Consider the following 22,250-nt stretch of genomic DNA (forward strand, 5'->3'; position numbering starts at 1 on the left):
TAACAGCGTTACAAGAGATACGATGGACAGGGACCGGTTTCCTGGAGAAGACCCGCTGCACCATATATTATAGCGGCCATCCAGTAAAGCATGTACTCGGAGTAGGTTTCTTAATCAGCCATGAAACCTGCTGTTATTGGCTTTGAAAATATAAGTGAAAGGCTATGCACTCTGCGTTTGCGAGGCAAGTTTAGAAATATAAGCCTCATAAACGTTCACGCCCCTACAGAGGAGACTGCAAAGTCGGAGAAGGATACCTTCTACGCTACCAGTTAGCAGTATCACACGAAATGGTTGTTAGAAATACCTGGTTTGCGCGGAAAGCGGTTCACGAACACACGTGGGCCTCTCCAGACGAGACCACTTTCAACCAAATTGACCACGTGCTGATTGAACGCCGCCACCTCTCAGCCTTGATGAATGTCAGAACATATAGGGGGACCAATATAGACTCGGACTGCTATCTTGTTGGCATGGTGCTCCGAGTTCGAATTACGACACCACCTGTAATCTCCACTGACAATCAGGCGAGAGTGAATACTGAAGCAATCCACAACACAGCCCTCCGCGACACCTATAAATGGAAAATGAATGCCGCAATAACCGCAGTCAACAGAGGTCCTGGAGATGAAGCATCAACAAATAATCTTCATAACCACCTGAAGAACGTTATCATTGATACGACCACAAAGATACTTGGCCCCAGCCACAAGAAAAGTCGGTACGGCTGGTTTGACGATTAATGTAAACTAGCAACGGAACGGAAGAATGCTGCATACCGAGTAATGTTGTATTCTCAATGAACGCGGGCACGCGCAGAGACTTATCACGAACTCCGTCGAGCGGAGAAGCGACTTCACAGACAGAAAAAGGAAGCCTGAGAGAACCAACAAGTCTGTGAACTAGAAAAATACAGGGACCAACCGCACCAGGCACGGAAGTTTCACTAACAAGTCAGCAGGATGAAGCCTTACACACCTCGATGTTCATCTTGCCGAGACAAAGATATTTTCGACAGAATGGACATATTGGAGCAATGAGTTGAGTACTTTGATGAGCTACGGAACAACCAAAACATCGGCGGGTTGGAGGTCCCGCCAACTCAAGGCGACGGACAAATACTGCCACCACCAAGTATAGGAAAAACAGTCCGTGCAATTCATCGACTTAAAAATCATAGGTCGCCAGATGCCGATGGAATTACAGCCGAATTAGTTAAATATGGAGGCGACCAGTTACACCAAGTGGTTCATCAACTTGTGATCAAGGTATGGGACAGCGAATCAATGCCTGACGATTGGCAACGAGTCATTATCTATCTCATACATAAAAAGGGAGATATCACACAGTGCTGAGTACCATCTATAAGATATTCCCCTCTATCTTGCTAGGCCGGATAGCCCCATACGCCCAAAACATCTTTAGCCCATACCAAAGAGGTTTCACTCCAGCCAAATCAGCAACAGATTAGATTTTCTCTCTGCGGCAAGCGATGGAAAAACTGTTCGAATATGGGCAACATTTGCACCTCAACTTTAAAGCCGCCTATGATAGCATAGCCAGGGTAAAACTGTATATGGCCATGTGAGAATTCGGTATCCCGACGAAAGTGATAAGACTGACTAGGCTGACCCTGACGAATGTGCGAGGTCAGATAAAAGCAGCAGGATCACTCTCAAGACCATTTGACATCAACAACGGTCTATCATGCGTCCTCTTCAACCTGGCCGTCGAGAAAGTGACCCATGATGCGGAGGTAAATGCGAGGGGTACGATCCTCTTTAAGTCCACCCAACTACTGGCCTATGCTGACGATATCGACATCATGGGAAGAACGACCGGAGACTCCGAAGAATTTTTGGCCCCCTACATGAGGATTGACCATTCCGTAGCCTACATAACAGTGAAATCTATGAGCGATACCATGACCGTCAGGTTGTGGATAAAATCCGGCTCAATAGGTTACAGTGGGCGGGTCACTTAATCCGTATGGATAAGGATGATCCAGCCGGGAAAGTCTATAAGGGCAATATCTATGGTAGAAAAAGGAGACGAGGCAGACCTTGCCTGAGATGGAGCGATTGTGTAGGTCAGGACGCCAGGCAGCTTTTAGGGATATCGAATTGCTGGACCTCGGCACAAAACCGGGATGTCTGGAGTTCCTTATTAAGGTAGGCCTAGACCGGATTCCGGTTGTTGCGCCGTTGATAATAATGATGATACCATATCTCTCCCCATATTACAGCATATTGCTCCCCACCGAAGCTTAAATAAGACCTGATTCACCACATAGTAATCTATAAACATCCACCGAATATTGGATGAATTCCAAATAAATTTCCGGCAATCTGCTCTTCCTAACGGCTACAAATATTTCCGTTCCATATCGCACCATTTTCAGTGGAACATTCTCATTTCCAAGCGCCATAAATTCCATTGGTGGTCGTTCCTTGAACTACCCAACTATCTGCTTTCCACTTCTGACATCTGTAATTCCACTGTCAGATTCCTTCGCTGTGGAAATCTTTCTCCGCGAGACACACGTGAAGTGCGAGTGCCGCGGTTTTCCCTAAAAGTATTTCGTCAAGTGCGGGTAAATCATGCTTCTATTATAGAAAATTTCCGGTGACAGCTGTGTTTTGTGACGAAACTTGCAATATCGCCGGGGTTGCTCGGAATTCCCGTGCAAATGGTTTGTTGCATCAACAGACCATATTAGGGGAAAAAATCGATTTAGTCGCAAATGTACTAGAAATTTTATGACCTTCAATACACTTGTATCTATGTTGAGAATACTCGTGGCGGTCGAGAAAGCTAACAGAAAAAAAAGTGATTCTACGTCGGTCGCAGAACGGTCGGCGTGGAAGAAGAGTTCTAGTTTCGTCTACTGTGCGTGTGCGGCTTCGGACAAAGCCTCGACTTCATAACCTCAATTCTATTACGAGTCGATTTCTTGCAAGTTATTGAGTCACTCGCGCCGAGTGTCTTTCTCGCGTGTGGCCTTGCTGTCACCTGGAAATTTTCCGCCAACGGGCCGCCGCCGACTCAGGTTCGCGGCCACTTGTTTACAGCTGGACTGAAAGCCTTTTCCGTTCTTATTCTCTCTTTGCAGTTATCAGCCTTTTAGCGCAGTAAGATCGTGTCTTTAGTCTTTATTTCCTATTGTTAGTGTAGTTCGTGAGTAAGGAAACGGAAAAAACGAAACCAGCAAAATGCCTTCTGATGCGAAGAAACGAGAACAACAACGCAAGAAAGATGCTCGTAACAAGAAGATCGCTAGTGTCTCGTCATCAAAGAAGATTCCCGACGCCAAGCAGAATGGTGTCAATGGGACTGCTGTTGAAATGACCGAAGAAGGTGAGAATTTTAACAGAATGTGGAGGAAAATTGCTTAAACCCAGTCAAAGATGATTGACGAAGACAAGCCTCCTTTTATTGTGTAGAGTGAATTGTTAGTGGTACATCAAAATTCGACTCTTACCCGAAGTATCGAGGTTGCTCTTAATAGATAGCAAAGCTACATTCAAGCTTTCTTCTATTAAAATTTGAAAAATGAATTGTATCAGGAACAGACTGCATGACTTAGTTTTCCAAGGGGGACACATCTTTTTGGGGAAAAAAAAGTCTAGTTGGTTCGACTTTTTTTAAGAAACTATTTATTTAGCATTCTCTGCTCAGATTATCTTTGAATATTATTTTGACTAATTTCCTGATATTTAGGTCATTGTCATTGTTGTTAGTGATAGCGTCCCAAGGATGGATTTTGTTGGATTGAGAGCACTAGACACACCAGATGTCACAAAAAATTTACGGGAACAAAAAATCATCGGCATTATAAATGAATAATTACTTCATGTTCCTTTTAGTTGAAACTAGTCCCGGATTAGATAACACTAAAAAACTGTTGTATAACTTTACTTTTTACTCACTACCTTCTGTGACGGCAGTTCTTTCGGCGTCGTCGTTGAGGCTTTACATCACACTTAAGGCCTTAATAATAATAATAATCGTTGGCGCAACAATCCATGTTGGATCAGGGCCTTGAAGTGTGTTAGAGCACTTCATTCAAGACCGTAACGGTACACTAGGAGGCAATGTGGTCAGCATTGCGCTCGCCCGAGATTATTACCCTGATTTAACTCAGGTACTCATTCACAGCTGAGTCGACTGGTATCCGACGTCAAACCACGATAAAAATTCCACTGCCACCAGTGAGATTTGAACCGTGACCCTCCGTACGACAGCCTTGCGCTCTAACCACTCAGCTATCCGGACACACCACTTAAGGCCTTGGTCCTCCGAATGCACTACCTCCCTAAAGAATCGCTATATTCGGATCCGTCCAGCGTTTCCTTGGGTTTTCCATTGATTTTTGTCCTTCGGGTTTTTTTTAATTGATTCATAGGCCCACTTCGACTACTACGTTGTTGAATTCTATCAAAATTTGTTTCGTAGACGAGAACGATGGTAACGTAATATTAATATTATCCCCATAAGCCATTATGTGATTGGACTTTTGTAGAATAGCGTTCCTTTGATATCTGCCGGAAGTTTCCTTATGTCGTGTTCGAATGCGTTAGTGAGGTTCTTCTTGATTCTGACTGGTGTCGTTAAATTAGTAATAGTCGCTTGGCGGAAGTCTTGGCTAGTCGAGTGTTGATCGTCGAAATCGGAATCCTTCCTGGTATCCGGCAATCGATCTTACTTCCTAATACTTTTGTTAAGACCTCATAGCACGTACAAAGCAATGCTAAATTTTTCTCTATTCTCGCACTGCAGCTTGCCTCCATTTTTGTGCGTACGACAGATAGCAGTCTTTAACCACTTGGTATAATGTTGATCCCAGATTGTGGCGACTATATTTCTGGTCCATTGGTTGCCTTGTATAATAAGTTCTGCTAGGATATCATCATCGTTGTTGAATTCTATCAAAATTTGTTTCGTAGACGAGAACGATGGTAACGTAATGTTAATATTATCCCCATAAGCCATTATGTGATTGGATTTTTGTAGAATAGCGTTCCTTTGAGATCTGCCGGAAGTTTCCTTATATCGTGTTCGAATGCGTTCGTGAGGTTCTTCTTGATTCTGACTGGTGTCGTTAAATTAGTAATAGTCGCTTGGCGGAAGTCTTGGCTAGTCGAGTGTTGATCGTCGAAATCGGAATCCTTCCTGGTATCCGGCAATCGATCTTACTTCCTAATACTTTTGTTAAGACCTCATAGCACGTACAAAGCAATGCTAAATTTTTCTCTATTCTCGCACTGCAGCTTGCCTCCATTTTTGTGCGTACGACAGATAGCAGTCTTTAACCACTTTGTATAATGTTGATCCCAGATTGTGGCGACTATATTTCTGGTCCATTGGCTGCCTTGTATAATAAGTTCTGCTAGGATATCATCAATATCCTGCGCTCTATTGCTATTCTGACGCTTGAGTGTCGATATATTGCAGCTTCCATTAATGTTTCGTTCGTCGACTAGTCTTTTTGTTTCTAGTGGTTGAGTTGTCGGTGAAATGGTAAGAAGCTTTTTGAAATGTGACGCTCATTGTTCCTGTCTGCCTTTGTCGCAATATATCCCATTTTTCCTTACTTCCCAGAATGGGGTTTTTACCAAATTTTCACGGTTCACCTTCTTCTAAATCTATTTTGTCTTACTACCCTATTTTCGGTTCATCTGAGGTCGTAATTCTCTTGCCTCGTACTTCATTTTTCTTCTAGAATGCTTCCTGGCATTCTCTGCCGACCAATTATTTCTTCTAAGTCGAGATTCAATTGTAGACTTTTATTTAGAATTTGGGGAGAGAGCTGGTCATCGACATACGAAACAAATGATTTTAACTAGGCAATGCTCGGAGTCCCAATTTGCTCCTTGACATGATCTAAAATCAACGATGTCAGTGGTCCATCTTTTCTAAGCGAAAGTATGATCTATTCAGTTGAATTTCCATCTGGGAATGGCCAGGGCTTTATAGATTATCATGCGATGCTTCATGTGAATGTGATCACCGATTAGGTCTGTGTGTGTCTTCGTTCATTTTGTGTATTATTGTCTTTATTTCCAGTTGGGGAACGGATAGTTATCAGGCAGACATTCAAAATCTGGCCTCGATGCAAATCGCATGCATTCGTTTATTTAAGGGCGTGAAGTGGATGGTTTGAATTCCTCCTCTGTGGGGGTGACTCGAAATGTTCGTTTTCCTGATAGTTTCCACTTTTAGAAATTATAAGCGACTTCATGTCAATAGTTTCGTGGGCAACCCATTTCGTTTTCTGTCCAAAGCTGATGTCCTATTGGAATAAATATTCTCATATCAATCCAGTCCGACGCTCTGCATTCTGTTGGTGTACAACGTGTTGGTTTTTTGTGGATGACTGTATCCCCACCGCGACGAAACGCCCAACGTGTTGGAAAAGTCGCGTTTCACCCTTGTTCATTTACAACTCACAATTTGGCGATAATCTTTCCTATGTTCATATCTTTAGTTAAAATTTTACGGAGCGTGTAACAGTTAAATTTCGATTCCTGGCTACTCCATTTCCTTAAACCTCGACGACACAAGAGTCTTCTTAGGTTTGACGTTAAAGGCCACATTGGGTCAAGCTCATCTCCCGCCAACTCTTTAAGGTACGACCCCATCTACGCTACGCGGCCACAAACTGCACTGCCTGTCTAAATATCTTTATATGGTATGAGCGACACTGTGCGACGCGACATTCAGCCAAGCGACGCGGGCGAGTTGCCTGGCAGAGATGATTTTGCAGTGTCGCGTGTTATTTCCATGTGATGAACTCAGTTGACTGTTAAGATTTTTCGGTTTTGGTTTGTATCCTCGTGTTAAAATGTCAAAACATACATTCTTTTGTAGTTGGCTGCCGCACTAGTGCAATGTAGGCATGTGAATGTAGAGTGTAGTCATCAAAATCTGGGCTCATATGTTCCCCATAGACCTGTTTCAATTTTTTAACTCGTAGATTCCCCAAATTTAAATAAAAAATCAATAGAATAATATTGCTCTCAATTCCTACTTTTACACCTAAGGTCCGTTACACACTTGCTGCAAAAATTAACAAGACGTTTCGTCATTTCAGTCAGGTAAAAATAAATGCTAAGCAAATACTGTTGGCATTTATGCATAACGCCGATATGTATCTGCGGTTAGCATCGCTCCTGAGGGATATCGAGATTTCCGCAGGTACGGACACGCGTCACGCGACAATCCGAAAATATCTAGCAGTATTCAAAATTCCATCGAGCAGTGTAAATCTGCATCATCGTTCTTTTATCTTCAGAAAAAAACATATCATTAGCCACAAATTGAAATGACGCAGCGTTCCGATAACTTATGCATCTTGTGTACGCCGAGCTTTCCTCATACATGTAAAAGGGGGGTGTAAAAATTTGTTTCACCAAATATAGTCATATGGGGTATGAAATGAAAGGTCTCGATTAGTACTCGAAGCCGGTCTTAGTTTTGAAATTTGTTGAAAAGGCGAGGAGTGGAAGGGATGGAAAGTGATGATTTCTTTAACGGACCCATTCTTCTACCAAACCGAAAAATCATGAAGCTGCACTATATCTGGTCTCGATGCGAATCACACATATTCGTTCATTTGAAGTTCTTTGTGAGGGTGACTCGAAATTTTTGTTTTCCTGATAGTTTCAATTTTTAAAAATTGTCTGCGACTTCAATATGTCAATATTCACGCAGCAAACCCACTTCGTTTTCTGTGCAAAGCTGATGTCCTGTTGATATAAATATTCTCGAATCCAGGAGTAATATCAATCCAGTCCGAGGCTCTTCATTCTGTTGTTGTATATCGTGTTGGTTTTTTGTGGATGACGGATTGTTGCCCCACCGCAATTGGCAATCATATAAAAAAAAAATGCTAAGCAAATACTTGGTATTCATGCAGAACGCCGATATCTATCTGCTGTTAGCGCTAGTCCTGATAGATGTCGAGTTTTCCGCAGGTGCCTATGGGACACGCGTCACTATACGACATCCCGATATCTACCAGTACTCAAATTTCCATCGAGGAAGAGTGAAGATTCTATAATAACATGTGGTTGTGATAAACTTACAATAAAGCCGCTATTATACTCTTAACAATCGGAACGATTTAAATTTCTACTGAAAGCTACGTTCTTCATTATTGACCGCACGCAATCTGCTATTCATTCAATGAAGTATCATCATCGACGACGCAACAGCCAGTATCCGGTCTCGACCTGCCTTAGTAAGGAACTCCAGACACCCTAATTTTGCGCCGAGGTCAGCCTTATCTTGGGACAGAGTATTTTCTAGCTGCTGAGCAGCACGAGCATGACAAAATGCACAATCGTTCTTCGGGTTTTGTTGTCGGGTTCGTCATTGTAAAATATATCCTGTTCGAGGCCCCTTCCGTTGGTTCGTAACTTCGGTTTTCCGTGTAGGGTTGTCAGCCCTATAACCCCACCTGGAGTACCAGTTGGTACAATTTGTCCCGTTTTTAGACGCTCCGTCTGCAATTTTTCATTATGGAAGAACTCCCAGTGATCAACACGTGGAGGTGGAGATAGAGCTTGGTAGTAGAGCTATTGGTGTTGGTGCAGTAGGCGTTTCCCAGGTTACTGGGTTTAGTTTTTTGTATGGAAAGATTTCCAAAGAGAGAGTGGTTTGGAAGATGTCTATTGAGACACTGCGAGAACACTTCAAAGCACCTGGCATGGATGGGGTTTACCCAGTGATGCTAAAGGGGGGTATAGAGTACTTAGAGTGACTATTAAGAAATATTTTTAAAGGATGCCTTGCCCTGGGCTACATGCCTTCCTCTTATCAGAAAATTAAAGTAGTCTTCATACCTAAGCCTGGGAAAGATGACTATTTATATCCAAAAAACGTCAGATAAATCAGCTTAACATCATTTTCGCTGAAATGTCTGAAAAGGCTAGTTGAGCGGCACATTTGTAAGAAGTCGCTTTGGTTGCATCTACTAAATAAAAACTAACACGCTTACCAGCATGAAAAGTCTTGGGAGTCTGTTTTTCACTGTTTGGGTTCAAAAATATGCATGCATGGAAGGCGGGGCGTTTGACCGTGCGCCTTCTGTTATGCCGGTAGAGAGTGTGGTGTTGATAAAATGTTTATTAAGTGAGAGTCTACTATGATAACGCAGAGATTGCTGTGTGCTGATTTATAGGTTGATCGCTACCTAAAAACGGAAGCGACTTTCGACTCACTACCATGCGAATTACAAAATCTGCCAATATATGCTCAAGCTTATGCCGTTGTCGTGGTTGTACTAGTTGTTGATCGAGTTCTTAGAACGGTGTGTAGAACTAAACGGACTTTTGGCTTGACATGGGAACTTAGGCCTCAGGTGGTAATGTGAATATAGGTTGCTATTATTAAGCCGATATTCTCCACTTCTCTGCATCGGTAGTATGGACGGTTAAGATTTTTCACTGTATTACCCATGCCATGAGCAGACCATTCGGAGCAACTCTAAATGCATTACCTAATTTGCAGCGCTTGAATTTATTTATTCAGAACATTGCAATGAGAGCAACTATGAGGAAACAATGGACGTGGGCACAGAGCATTGAAAGGCAGCAATATTGTGTGCATTCTGAGTGGCATTAATTTTCTAGCTGGGCATATGTTCAGAATACGAATTCTCCAAGCCTGTAAAGAGGAGACGGGATCCACGGAACATTTTCTATGTGAGTGGCCCGCCTATGGATGCATCATACTGCATGCCGCGGGTAGCATCACATCTACTAACGGAAATCCTGGCCTTAGACGATCAGTATTTTATCAGTCTGGCGTCAATCAGAATAACAAAATTAAAGCGAACAGGTCTTCTAGGGTATTTTTATGGAAGTGACTGATAGATTGATGAAAATTTAAATTTTTAAATAAAGTCTGGCTGGACTGATGATAAGTTGATTCTAATGCAGTGGCCTTTGTGTTGTTAATCGAAACATAGTTCCGGATGGTTCGGACCTTTAAATACATGCAAGAACAAGTCGGAATAGCGCAAACTGGGCGCTTCAGGTATAAAGGTTTTGTGTTTATCTTATGTGAGCCTGAGGCAGACTTCGGCGGATTGCTCAGCACGCAAGAGGCCAAGACGAGGTGACGCTTAGAACCGCAGAGTATAAGAAATGAGGAAAAGGAACTCAGCAACGAAATCAATAGGCAAAAGGTAGGCTACTCGCAGGAGCTAATCAACGACATAAACAGAGAGCTATCGGATATAAGCTGGTTTCTAAAAACGCTCGGTGCCCGTTGGTCGCCCCGTTCTATGGAAGCAGCGAATATGGAAGAAATCGTGCAGGTCCCTTTTCCTGTCCACCCCATTCGAACTGCCGCTGTAGATGAAGGTCTGAGTATTAAAGAACGCCCACTCTTCAAAGGAACTACTTCAACTACGCGACCACTAACTTGTCTATTTCGTGTGATCTGTTTTATTGCAAATCAGCCAATGATATTACATGTTGGTATTGATGATAGCCATGTGCATGTATACATCGTTCCCTTCTACAGTGGAATCCCGATAATTTGCACATCAATTATTCATATTTCCGGCTAATTCGTACAAATTTTGCTGGTTCTCAGGGTTAACTTTCTTCATTTTATGCTCCCGAAATTTCGTACCAAATCGTCAGTTCCTTGACCATACGAATTATCGAGATTCAGTATTGCAATTTCTTGTGGAGATACTCCTTTCGCCTTGCAAATGACGTATGAGACATCTCTTTGTATGCAAAATAAGCTTTGTTTTCTCTTCCAAAACCGCTTTTCTTTCTAAACCAAAAAAAAAAATGTGACCAGATGTTCTTGCTGTAAAAGTAGCCCTCGCGGTGAGGGCACTCCCTTTACAAGTTTTCAAGCTATTGTTTGATAGCTGAAGAACCAACAAATTAGAAATAAGAATTTTCGGTTTTGTTTCCCTCACCATATACATATGCTAAATGCAATTTTTTAATGTTTCTTTCAGAGAAATTATGTGCGAAATTGGAAGAAGAAGCACGCATTAGTGCGGCTGCTCGAGCCTGCACTGGCTCACTGGCCGTGCATCCTCGTTCTCGAGATATTAAAATTGCCAATTTTTCAATCACCTTTTTCGGAAGCGAACTGCTACAAGATACCATGCTTGAATTGAATTGCGGCCGACGTTACGGTTTAATTGGATTGAATGGATGTGGAAAATCTTCATTGTTGTCTGTATTGGGTAATCGGGAAGTACCAATCCCGGAGCATATTGATATCTTCCATCTAACACGAGAAATCCCTGCAAGCACAAAGACAGCCTTACAATGTGTAATGGAAGTCGATGAGGAACGTATTAAACTAGAAAAATTGGCCGATGAGTTGATCACGAATGAAGACGATGAATCTCAAGAGCAATTGATGGACATTTACGAACGGTTGGATGATATGGCCGCGGATCAAGCAGAAGCAAAAGCCGCACGTATTTTACATGGTTTGGGATTCACCAAGGAAATGCAACAGAAACAAGCAAAAGACTTTTCAGGAGGCTGGCGAATGCGTATTGCATTGGCACGTGCCTTGTATGTTAAACCGCATCTTCTACTTCTTGACGAGCCAACAAACCACTTGGATTTAGACGCTTGCGTATGGCTTGAGGAAGAACTAAAAACATACAAACGTATTCTAGTTTTGATTTCACACTCTCAAGATTTCTTGAACGGTGTTTGCACGAATATCATTCACATGACTAAGAAACGGTTGAAATACTACACCGGCAACTATGAGGCTTTCGTGCGAACTCGTATGGAACTTTTGGAAAATCAAATGAAACAATACAATTGGGAACAGGATCAAATCGCTCACATGAAGAACTATATTGCTCGATTCGGTCACGGTTCAGCCAAATTGGCACGTCAAGCACAATCCAAGGAGAAAACATTAGCGAAAATGGTGGCACAAGGTCTCACGGAGAAAGTAATCGATGATAAAACGTTAAATTTCTATTTTCCATCATGCGGTACAATTCCACCGCCAGTTATTATGGTTCAGGTAAGTTTTCGACCTACCTAACTAGCGCAAGCACTTCTACATTCACTACAGTCAATGCTTTGAATATTAGAATGTTCTAATGCATCATTTTCCAATTGCAGAATGTTAGTTTCAGCTACAACGAAAACAGTCCACCAATTTATAAAAATTTAGAATTCGGTATCGATTTGGACACACGATTGGCGTTGGTCGGTCCGAATGGTGCCGGAAAGAGTACCCTATTGAAATTGCTCTACGGAGATTTAGTGCCTACAGCGGGAATGATACGTAAGAATTCTCACTTGCGGATTGCTCGATACCATCAACACTTGCACGAATTACTGGATTTGGATGCAAGCCCATTGGAATATATGATGCGGGCGTTCCCGGAAGTGAAAGAAAAAGAAGAAATGCGCAAAATTATCGGACGATATGGCCTGACTGGACGGCAGCAAGTTTGTCCGATTCGTCAGTTGTCGGATGGTCAAAGATGTCGGGTGGTGTTTGCGTGGTTGGCTTGGCAAGTTCCGCATTTGCTGTTACTTGATGAACCTACAAATCATTTGGATATGGAAACAATTGACGCTCTGGCCGATGCTATCAATGATTTTGAAGGTGGAATGGTGCTAGTTAGTCACGATTTCAGGTTGATCAATCAGGTGAGTTAATTTTGGCTTTTCATATACTAAACAATGAAAAATCTTTCTTTGCGAATTATTTTTTAAAAATATGAACGAACATTCTTGCTAGAAGTATTGATAAACCACTTCTTCTACATCTTGTACTAGCAAAGCTGACAACATAGCTATGTCGCGTTTACCACTCTTCATCAGCATATATATAGAATTGAATTTTCTAATTTTGAAATGATTGAATATTAGTCAATGATCCTATCGTCATCTATTTTTACAATACGAGATATTTCCAATATGAAAATGGCTCTTCCGGTTTTTATATAATTCTCATATAAAAATAGAAATATAAATATCAATAAGAGCCGAAGTAGGAGTTTCGGAAAAGCATTGAAACCATTATTAATATACGCTTTGAAAAAGTCAGAAAACGTAAACAACGCCTCGGATAGGGAATCAAATCATGGCTATGACCTTTGACTGCTGCTGTTGGCCACAAACAGAAGGCACACTCTATTGATCTGGGAGCTGTTTTTTGATAGAGGAGAGCATTCCCCTCCCTCTTGCAGCAATGTGTCTTTGTTCTTTGGAAAGCCAAGTGGTAGCACTTGGCACCAACCCGGTGTCGGATTGTTACTAGCAAGTATCGCAAGGTCCACCCTCTTGACTTGGAATCCCTTTTCTGTAAGGATTTAAACTGCAGGATTCCGGACGGGGTTGACGAAGGAGATTGCCGATATAGTCAAGAAGGATGCTTTCTATGAGCAATTATTGTCGCTCGACTTTACTTACTGCGGGTTAATGGGAACGGATCGATGAACGGAAGGGATTGAAAGGCTCCAATGGCCGCTGCGAGTGATGGCGCGGTCGAACTCGAATAACGCGTGCGCCTTGTCAAAAGGGAATCTGTTATTGCGCTCGTAAGGGAAACGGAGATCACAAAGATTTCAGAACTTGATACTGAATCACAAAAGAACTGACATTGATCGCAAACCTTTAGATGATTGTTTGAGGGACGTTAACCGTCGATTCCTCATCCTTGATGTCGAGCAGCTGAAGAGGTGGAAAGAACACGGTTCTCAGCGGTATGATATCCAGTGGAGTTCTACCTCTTAAGGATAAAATGACTAGTCACTGTAACTGTGATGCGGACAGAAGAGAAATCATCTCGGCCGTCAATGCACTCAAACGGTTTAAAGCCGCTAACCTGGAAGGTCTCCCCGTGGAGCTTAGCGACCAAAACGGAGTAAAGCCGCTAAGCTATTCATCATTTCATCTGCAGTTTCTGTAAATCTACTGCTACCATTCGTACGGATCCTGGGAATCCGAGTCCTTTCAAAAAGAATAGAGAAAGATAATGGTTGTCAAGATTCTAAAATAGGCTCCCATCTTGAGTGCGACAATTGGAATGTTATCTGTATGCTCCATGTCTTCTACAAGGTCTTCACTTCAGTTTTGTGCGCAAACATCTCAAAATATCTTGATGTTCATAAATTGATAGCTGAGAAGGAAAAGGATGCGCAAAAGGCTCCCGAGGCTGTAAAGAACAGCTTATAATCGACACGGTAGCTGTAAACCTACACCCTGCAAAGGCTATCCACCAAAAACGAAATATCTCGACAGCCTACATCGGTTATAAATCAGCCTTTGACTCCATATCGCATTCGTGCTTACTACAAGTGTTACGCTTGTACAAAATCAACCCGAATGTCGTTTTTCTCCTCAGAACAGTGATGAAGAATTGGAGCACGAGGCTATCGGTAACCTCACAAACATCAGGAGAGACACCAATCAAGCGTGGCATTTTCCAAAGCGACTCTATAAGCCTACTGTGGTTTTGTTTGGCTTTGAATCCACTGTCCCATCTTTTGCATGAAAGCAAATACGGGTTCGAAGTCAAACGTGGCATATTGTCGAAAGTCATTTAATGTATTATACATTGACAACATCAAATTGTATGCCAAAGACGAAAACCAACTTCGCCCCTTACTAGATATCACCATCCAGTTCAGCAGGGATATCGGCATGGAGTTGGGATTGGAGAAATGTCGCATAAAAACAATTGTTCAGGGAAAACACACCGACAACGAAGGGTACAGCCAAAATAACATACAAATTGAAGTATGGATTCGGACGACGTCTACAATTACCTCGGCATATTGCAAGCAACAACACCTGCTGTGGCGATAATTAAATGAAAGTTGCTGGGGGAATTTGAACGGCGTCTGGATCTTGTCCTGAAAACTGAGCTGTTCGGGAAAAATAAAATCATGACGGTCAACACCTTCGCCATTCCCGTCCTTCTTTATACTTTCGGTGTGATACAGTGGAGTAATGCCGATTTAGAATCTGTCAATAGACGGGTAAGGGTAGTTTTTGCAAACAACAACATGCACAATAGAGCTGTCGAAAAATTGAGGATCACTATCCCACGTCACCAGGGAGGAAGGGGGTATTTGATTTGAAAACATTGCACTATAATCAAGTGCATTCTCTTTGAGAAACACTCTCTCTAGCCAATTAGACCAGGCTACGTGGCAGATAATAAATTATCTCCTTTGAACTTGAGAAGCAGAGAGTGGGATCCCATGTCGAATATTACTTCATTCGAAAAGAAGATCGGCATGTGGAAAGAGAAACCCATTCATGGAGGCCATATACAAAATTTGTTGTTGCCAGGCATTGATATCGAAGCCTCCAACAAATGGTTGACTAATGGTATACTGTTCTATAAGAACGAACCATTCCTAATTTCAATTCAGGAAGCTTCGCTCCCAACAAAGAATTATAAACGATGCATTCTTCACAACTCCTCAATCACCAACTCCAGTTGTAGGCTATGCAACTGTTAGAGGAGACCATCTACCACATAACATCTGCGTGTAGGATGTTGAGCAGTATTGAGTACACCAATCATCATAATTCCGTCTGCAAGATTCTTCATCAAAACCTTGCGTTGAAGTATAACTTAGTGGCAACCTACCATCCATACTATAAGTATACTCCGCAGAGAATCTTGGAAAATGATCGGTTCAAACTACTGTGAGGTTACACTATTGCCACCGTGTTAATCACAACAGACCCGATCTAGCTTCTCAAGGAAGAACGATAATCGATGTAGCCGTACCGTTGGACCAGAACACTGTTGAAAAAATCCGGAAGGGGCCGCCCTTGGCGGACGATATGAAGCAGACTTGGAGACTACAAAAGATCGAAGTAGTCCCCGTGGTAATTTCGACGACGGGATTAGTCCTGCAAAATTTGCATAAAGCGCTGAAAACGCTCGATCTTAGGGTTAGACTATACATAGAGATGTAAAAAGCGGTTATCCTTGCAACCTGTGCTATAGTCCGAAAAGTCCTGTCCGGTAACAATCTGACCTAGTGGACTTTGGTCTTGTCTGCCGCGACTCTACGCTTACTGCTGTGGTACCAACTTTTGGATTAACATAGTGGTACTATAGTTTCCGCTCAGTAAGTTCACCCAGCTCCCATTTTATCTGTTCCTTCCTGCCTTGCTAGATTCAAGCACAAAAGTGCCGTTTACAATTCTTAGAAAAAGTTACGCTCTATAAAAAGTGTTAAGACTGCTATACCCAAGGTTCCCCGCACACCCAATACCTACAGGCAAAGCATTGCGATCATAAGTGACAGCCAGACGACTATCAACACACTCAAATCCAACTAAGTGAATTTAAGAATGAGCAGTTTAGGTTGCTTATGGGAACATATGAACCAAAGCGCTCGAACGATTGCTTAAACCACCCCAAGAAGAACCTTAGGATCATAGTGAGAATATTTAGAAATCAATGCAGGTTTCACTACCAACTGGGAATATCTGAGAGCATTGTCTTTAAATCCTGTCGGGAGAACAATAAACCCTTTATACATATTTTAGGGCAATGTCCAGCGCTTTATGCAAATTAAAAAACTCACCTGGGGGGAACACCTAATACCAAGCACAAGGGTGAAGCAGCTAAAACTAGGAAACATTTTGAAATGTCTGTCGGTCGAAAGACTGATCGATATATTACAATTATGATAGGCACCACCCTTTACTCATCAAAAAGACAATAATTGCTCAAGATGCAGTGCCAACTCCCTTGACACTATTTTTATTTGAGACGACATAGGTTGCTAGGTGCGTTCAGGAAAGTGGGTGTATTACATAGCAGGACGTGATTATATGCATACATATTTGCAACAAAATTCGAATTAAGTACAACTCACATTATATTCAAAACTTTCCAGGTGGCGGAAGAAATCTGGATTTGCGAGAACCAAACAGTTACTAAGTGGAACGGAAACATCTTGGACTACAAAGACCATCTTAAATCGAAAATTAGCAAAGACAATGCAACAAAAGAAGAACGGAAGAAGAAATAATGGAAAGTTTCTATGGAAATCGTGTAATTTAGAAGTATATGCATCCTATCTATTATGAAATTCAATTAAATCTAGCTAAAACAAAAATAGTCTTTAAAACTTCTATTTAAATTGGTATTTCACGTAAACAGTAAACAAGCAACACAGACTCAATGTAGTAACAATATTTGACTGCAAACAAATTGTTCAATTCATCCAAAGAAACAGCAATAAAAATCGTAATCGTTCAGAGTAAAAATCTGTAGCCAAGTTGAAAGAAAGTGAATATCAACGCTAATGGACGAATGTGATTTTAAAATGTATAAGTGATGAAAGCAGTCCACGCGGAGTGTCTTGCGCGATAGCAGATTCTCACGGAAAACAAGCGAACTTGAATTTGACTACGTTTCCACAACTAACTAGCGACCTTCGCGTTTTTCCTTGTTTTGTATTCAGCATTAAGAGATATTCTCTGATTACTTGCTAAGCGAGGGTAAACTTTGTTTCGAATTGGATAATTCTATTTACGTAACATTAGTCCAGTATCTGACATTTCGCTTTACTGGTGAATTTTAAGGGTACATACGAGCATATATTTTTTAAAGAAAAATTCACCTTTTTGAACGCAAGTTCTTTTTAAAACATTACATGCACATTTGTACTGTGAATATCGATTTTTTTTTATTTTCCAATTTTATGATATTAAACATTTGAATGGCTAGCAACTGTGTTAGATTCGAGAAAAGAATTCTAGACTTTAGCATAACTAGCAAACTAATTCGATGTACTTTAGGAGAAAAAATGTTTAGGGCAGTTTTATATAATGTAAACATATTTTGAATATCCGTTATGATGCTTATTGTGACAAATTTCAATTGAAACTCGAAAAAAAAACTAAAAAAGAAACCAGAAAAATATAAACAATTGATTTTGAGCAGTTTGCAATGAGCGAAATTGTTAATGAAAGTGTATGCTATGAACAACGTTACTGAACCGATGAAAATTGTATTGAAATTAAAAGTGCAGAGAAAAGAATGGAAACACGGATATGAAGCGTTTTATTTGAAAATTTTCTAATTTTTCCAGCAGCAAGCGTTAAACACTGATTATTTGATCTTTGTTAATATCAAAGTCTTTGGACACAACATAGAAACTAAAGCCCAACTATTTTTGTTTCGTTCAATCAATGGCTTCCTAAATAATAAAGCGTTGTATTTTCATAATCATCAAACGGCGCAACAAGCGGTATCCGGTTCTTAATGAACTCCAGACACCCTGGTTTTGCGCTGAGGTCCACCAATTCGATATCCCTAAAGGCTGTCTGGCCTCCTGACCTACGCCATCGCTCCATCTCAGGCAGGGTCTGCCTCGTCTTCTTTCTCTACTATAGATATTGCCTTTATAGTCTTCGGGCTGGATCATCCTCATTCGTACGGATTAAGTGACCAATCGTAACCTGTTGAGCCGGATTTTATCCATAACCAGACGGTCGTGGTATCGTTCATAGATTTCGCCGGTATGTAGGCTACGGAATCGTCCATCCTCATGTAGGGGGCCAAAAATTCTTCGGAGGATTCTTCTCTCGAACGCGACCAAGAGTTCGCATTTTTTTTTGCTAAGAACCCAGGTTTCCGAGGAATACATTTATTGTATTTGCCCAAAGTATTTTCTCTGATATTCAAATCGCGTGCTGAAAATATGATCTTACCGTTCGATGTGAGCTCTTAGCCCTTCGAATTGAGCTTGATCAAGCGACTATCTTCCCTAATCCGCAAAACCAGTGCGATTATTTCAAGACGTCTATTGAGCCCTACAGTCTATTTCGACGCAGCCATTTCTACTTGAACTTTTAATAGATATATGGGAACTCTTGAATTGTATGTATATCCGCTCGACATGATCAACGCACTAGGTTAACCGAATTTTGTGTTGGGTATCGACTTTTTGACTTACCATAAATTCTATTTTATTATCTACCTGCCTTCCGAGTTTGTGTTAATTTAATTTCAATTTAATCCCGTGGTTTTATCAGTCATTAATTTTCCCTAATCTAATCAGGATCAACTAGTTTGGCCTCCACTTTCGATCAAGATATTGATTCACTTTATCTGTGCTGGCACCTTATGTTCTCGATGTACAGATTTAAGGTCGCGTGTTTCGTCACCAAACATCGTAAAAATAAGGTCATCACGAACACGAGAATTCCAATGTGTTTTAAAATGCCACTAGGGTCAGCTTCGGCGTGAAGGCGTGACTTAATCAAATCAAGTTTATAGATGGTATTGTTCTGGAGATTTCACATGTCTAAAGTCGTAAACACGTTTTCGAATGTGGGCATGCTCGAAGAACATCTCTGATGTACTAACAACTTGCCCATTGTGTGCTTACTCACGTCTTGCCTATTAGTTTCTTCGTGATTTTTTATTCCAATTTATTAAATTATGCCTGGCCATCTGACACTTAAATATGAAATTGCTTATAAAATATTATACATACTACCTAGAACAAGGGCAGGAGTTTCATTGTAAGGGCAAAGATTAGTTCCTAGAATTTGCGCTCAAAAATAAATGCTAATAATGAAGTTCCCTAAAGCATTCACTTTATCCTATAAATAATAAATATTGAAGAAATCTAGCTATTCTGTCCTTTTGTATTCTAATAAACCTTCAAAAATGAAGATTGTATTCGACTTCATTTCGATTGTTGCAAATGATATCCACTCACACCGAGAGTATCGGAATCGTGCAATGCTTGAATGAATCACTTTCTCCAGGGCCAGGTTAAAAAGGTCGCATGAGAGGGCATCCCTTGTCTTAGACCGTTATTGATATTGAATGGTCTTGGAGGTATTATTGGAATATAACAGAGGTTTGAAAGTCAGGACACTAGTAGCATCCAACTTGACCATGCACGGAAACAATGGCGGCGCACTGAGCATGCTAATTTCTATGTATAATTAGGTTTTATTTTACCTTCATCGATATCGACCAACATTACATAATTAGGGAGGCATCTTTGACTACATATTGCACCCTTGTGGAAGTGAGAACTAGAGCTTAGAATTGACCACCGAAAAATAACAGTCTTCGGAAATATTGGACCACAGATCGTCAGTATTTCGAAAAATTATTTGCCATTTTTCCTGCCCCCAAAGTAATCACAAAATGCCGCTGAGACTGGCGCACAATTTTTGAGATTTCTTATGTTCAACAAATTTTGTAACATTTGAAATATGGGAAACCAGATGGCGCCAGTTGTCTCATTCGAATTGAGTTAAGAAAGGTATATGTGGGCGAGTAACATCGTAGTGAAATATGAATGTGGTGTATGAAGGCTAGTGCCAATTTTTTTTTACACAAATAATCACGGTGCTGATAGTATGTTACTCATCGCAATATTATTGCGTAGCAGAAATTGGTCGGTTTTTCTGTGTGAGCCCTGAGTCCATCATACACTTGTCTATCTAACACTGATGTAGCATCTGGAGACTGTTTACTGATATGCACTTTAGCTTGCAGTACAGGTCTTGAAAGCTGGACTTCTATCGACCTTTGTTGAGTGAACCCTAAAGTATTGTCCTCCCAACAGGTTCGTAATCGTTCAGTTCCATAGATTTCCTAGCTGAGCACAACGAAACCTACTTGCTGTACTATTATTTAAGCTTTAACCAATTCCGTTCCCAATCTTCGACTGTCATTTCACCAACATCATAGTCCTGCTCGTCGTCCTGAGATCACGGAACTCCCTTCGTCAATTTCACAACGGTTATGCTTCTCTTCTAAATGCATTGGTGATGAATGCAAGTTGTCATCATTGCTTGAGGCGGCTAAGCGTCGATTGCATATCTTGCTAGAAAGATCTATGAAGTTGAAATTATACTTGCGAACCTTGAAAATGCACATACCTTTCCAAGGAAGCATCCTAAGGTCTATAGAACACCTTACATATGTCAGTTACATTGGATTTTCTCTGCCACACAGGGATTACCAAGCAATCTGTATGCATGCTGCTTCAAAGAAGTTTTCCAAATCCTTTACAAAAGGCATACAAGTGAACGCCTCGGTCACAGAAAAAAGTCAACTATCTCTCTTGGAGAGTAAATTTGTTAAGAATGTAACGAAAGTGCTGTTCTATAATGGCTCTGGATATTAATAACGCATTAACCTGCTGGGCGAGATCTCAAATATTTGGTACTTGAAAAGCCAAATTAACAATTAACTTTCGTAGAATAACCGTAGATGCTTAACTTAAATAAGAGCTACTTTTAAAAAAATAAGCACACTGAAGATTAAACGATTATCTCGAAGCCTACTATCAAATGTCTAGGGGGGCTGATACGCACTACACTAAGCTTTAAGGGATACTTGAAGCACACTTAAAAAAAGCTGTTGGTAGCAGACTAAGATGCAACACAAACATTTTTTATACTTAGAGTGGTGTGATTTATATTGCCGTATGCATTGTGTGTGTAGCCGAACAGCCCGTAGCCTAGGACTACCGTTCAGCGAAGCAGCAATAATGACGGTACTAATTGATAATTTCGCGGAAAATAGCACACGCATCGATCATTAAAGAGAACAGAACTCGAGATGAGTCCCTGAATGGTCTAGCGGATTTGACTTGAACAGAATTGCGAACAATTTCCAAAGCAATTCCTCACAGAGAATACAGAATATAACCGTGTATTATCTGAAATTCGCTATCATACGTGTTAGTTCGAATTAGGACCGAAAAAAATTTAATGTGGGTCGCCGTCAATAAATGAATATATTTGGGAGGACTATAAAGTAAGATAAGCTATAGAAAGCCCCAAGAGGTCGTGATAAAAATTCGCCGACGACACAATGTTGGTGTGATTATTTTATGGGAGCTCTATTGAAAAACATGGTTTTAAGAAGAAAGGGTTTGAAATTTCAAGGGATACGTGACATCTACTATAATTGCCCTTCCTTCCAAATCAGTGCAATTATAATTTAGCTTTCTAATTATGTTCAGAAAGTCGGTCTTTCACCCTTAGAGTCCACCTTTTATATCATTCTTGAAAAGTTTGAAGGTGTTTTAAAGTTATGAAAGAAAAACAATGCAAATCATAAAATTATATTACCTCATAAGCGAGATGAAAAGGACTTTACTGTTATAAAAAAAGATCGATTTTTCGGAAAAACTTTTCGCATTATACATTACTTATTTTTAATTGTTTTGCACAATGTAATACATTATATTATATTCTGAATATGCAGTAATA

General features: G+C 40.9%; 1 protein-coding gene across 1 annotated transcript; it reads left to right on the forward strand.

The window, feature by feature from the left end:
- The first annotated feature begins 2,483 nt into the window (after positions 1-2,483).
- LOC119653553 (ATP-binding cassette sub-family F member 2) lies at positions 2,484-18,052 on the forward strand. The gene is made up of 5 exons (XM_038058264.1): positions 2,484-2,593; positions 3,113-3,357; positions 10,988-12,030; positions 12,132-12,668; positions 16,892-18,052. Exons 2-5 carry the CDS (start codon positions 3,213-3,215, stop codon positions 17,024-17,026), a joined length of 1,860 nt encoding a protein of 619 aa, XP_037914192.1. The 5' UTR covers positions 2,484-2,593; positions 3,113-3,212; the 3' UTR covers positions 17,027-18,052.
- The last annotated feature ends 4,198 nt before the right edge of the window (positions 18,053-22,250 follow it).

The sequence above is a fragment of the Hermetia illucens genome, chromosome 4 (genome assembly GCF_905115235.1).
Source record: "Hermetia illucens chromosome 4, iHerIll2.2.curated.20191125, whole genome shotgun sequence".
Taxonomy (NCBI): domain Eukaryota; kingdom Metazoa; phylum Arthropoda; class Insecta; order Diptera; family Stratiomyidae; genus Hermetia; species Hermetia illucens.

What these genes read in the sequence shown, in the direction of transcription:
- LOC119653553 (XM_038058264.1), top strand. Translation starts at nt 3,213, where the DNA reads ATGCCTTCTGATGCGAAGAAACGAGAACAACAACGCAAGAAAGATGCT. An exon ending in TGTTGAAATGACCGAAGAAG is followed by an intron (nt 3,358 to 10,987) that starts GTGAGAATTTTA and finishes TGTTTCTTTCAG; the next exon opens with AGAAATTATGTGCGAAATTG. An exon ending in CGCCAGTTATTATGGTTCAG is followed by an intron (nt 12,031 to 12,131) that starts GTAAGTTTTCGA and finishes TTCCAATTGCAG; the next exon opens with AATGTTAGTTTCAGCTACAA.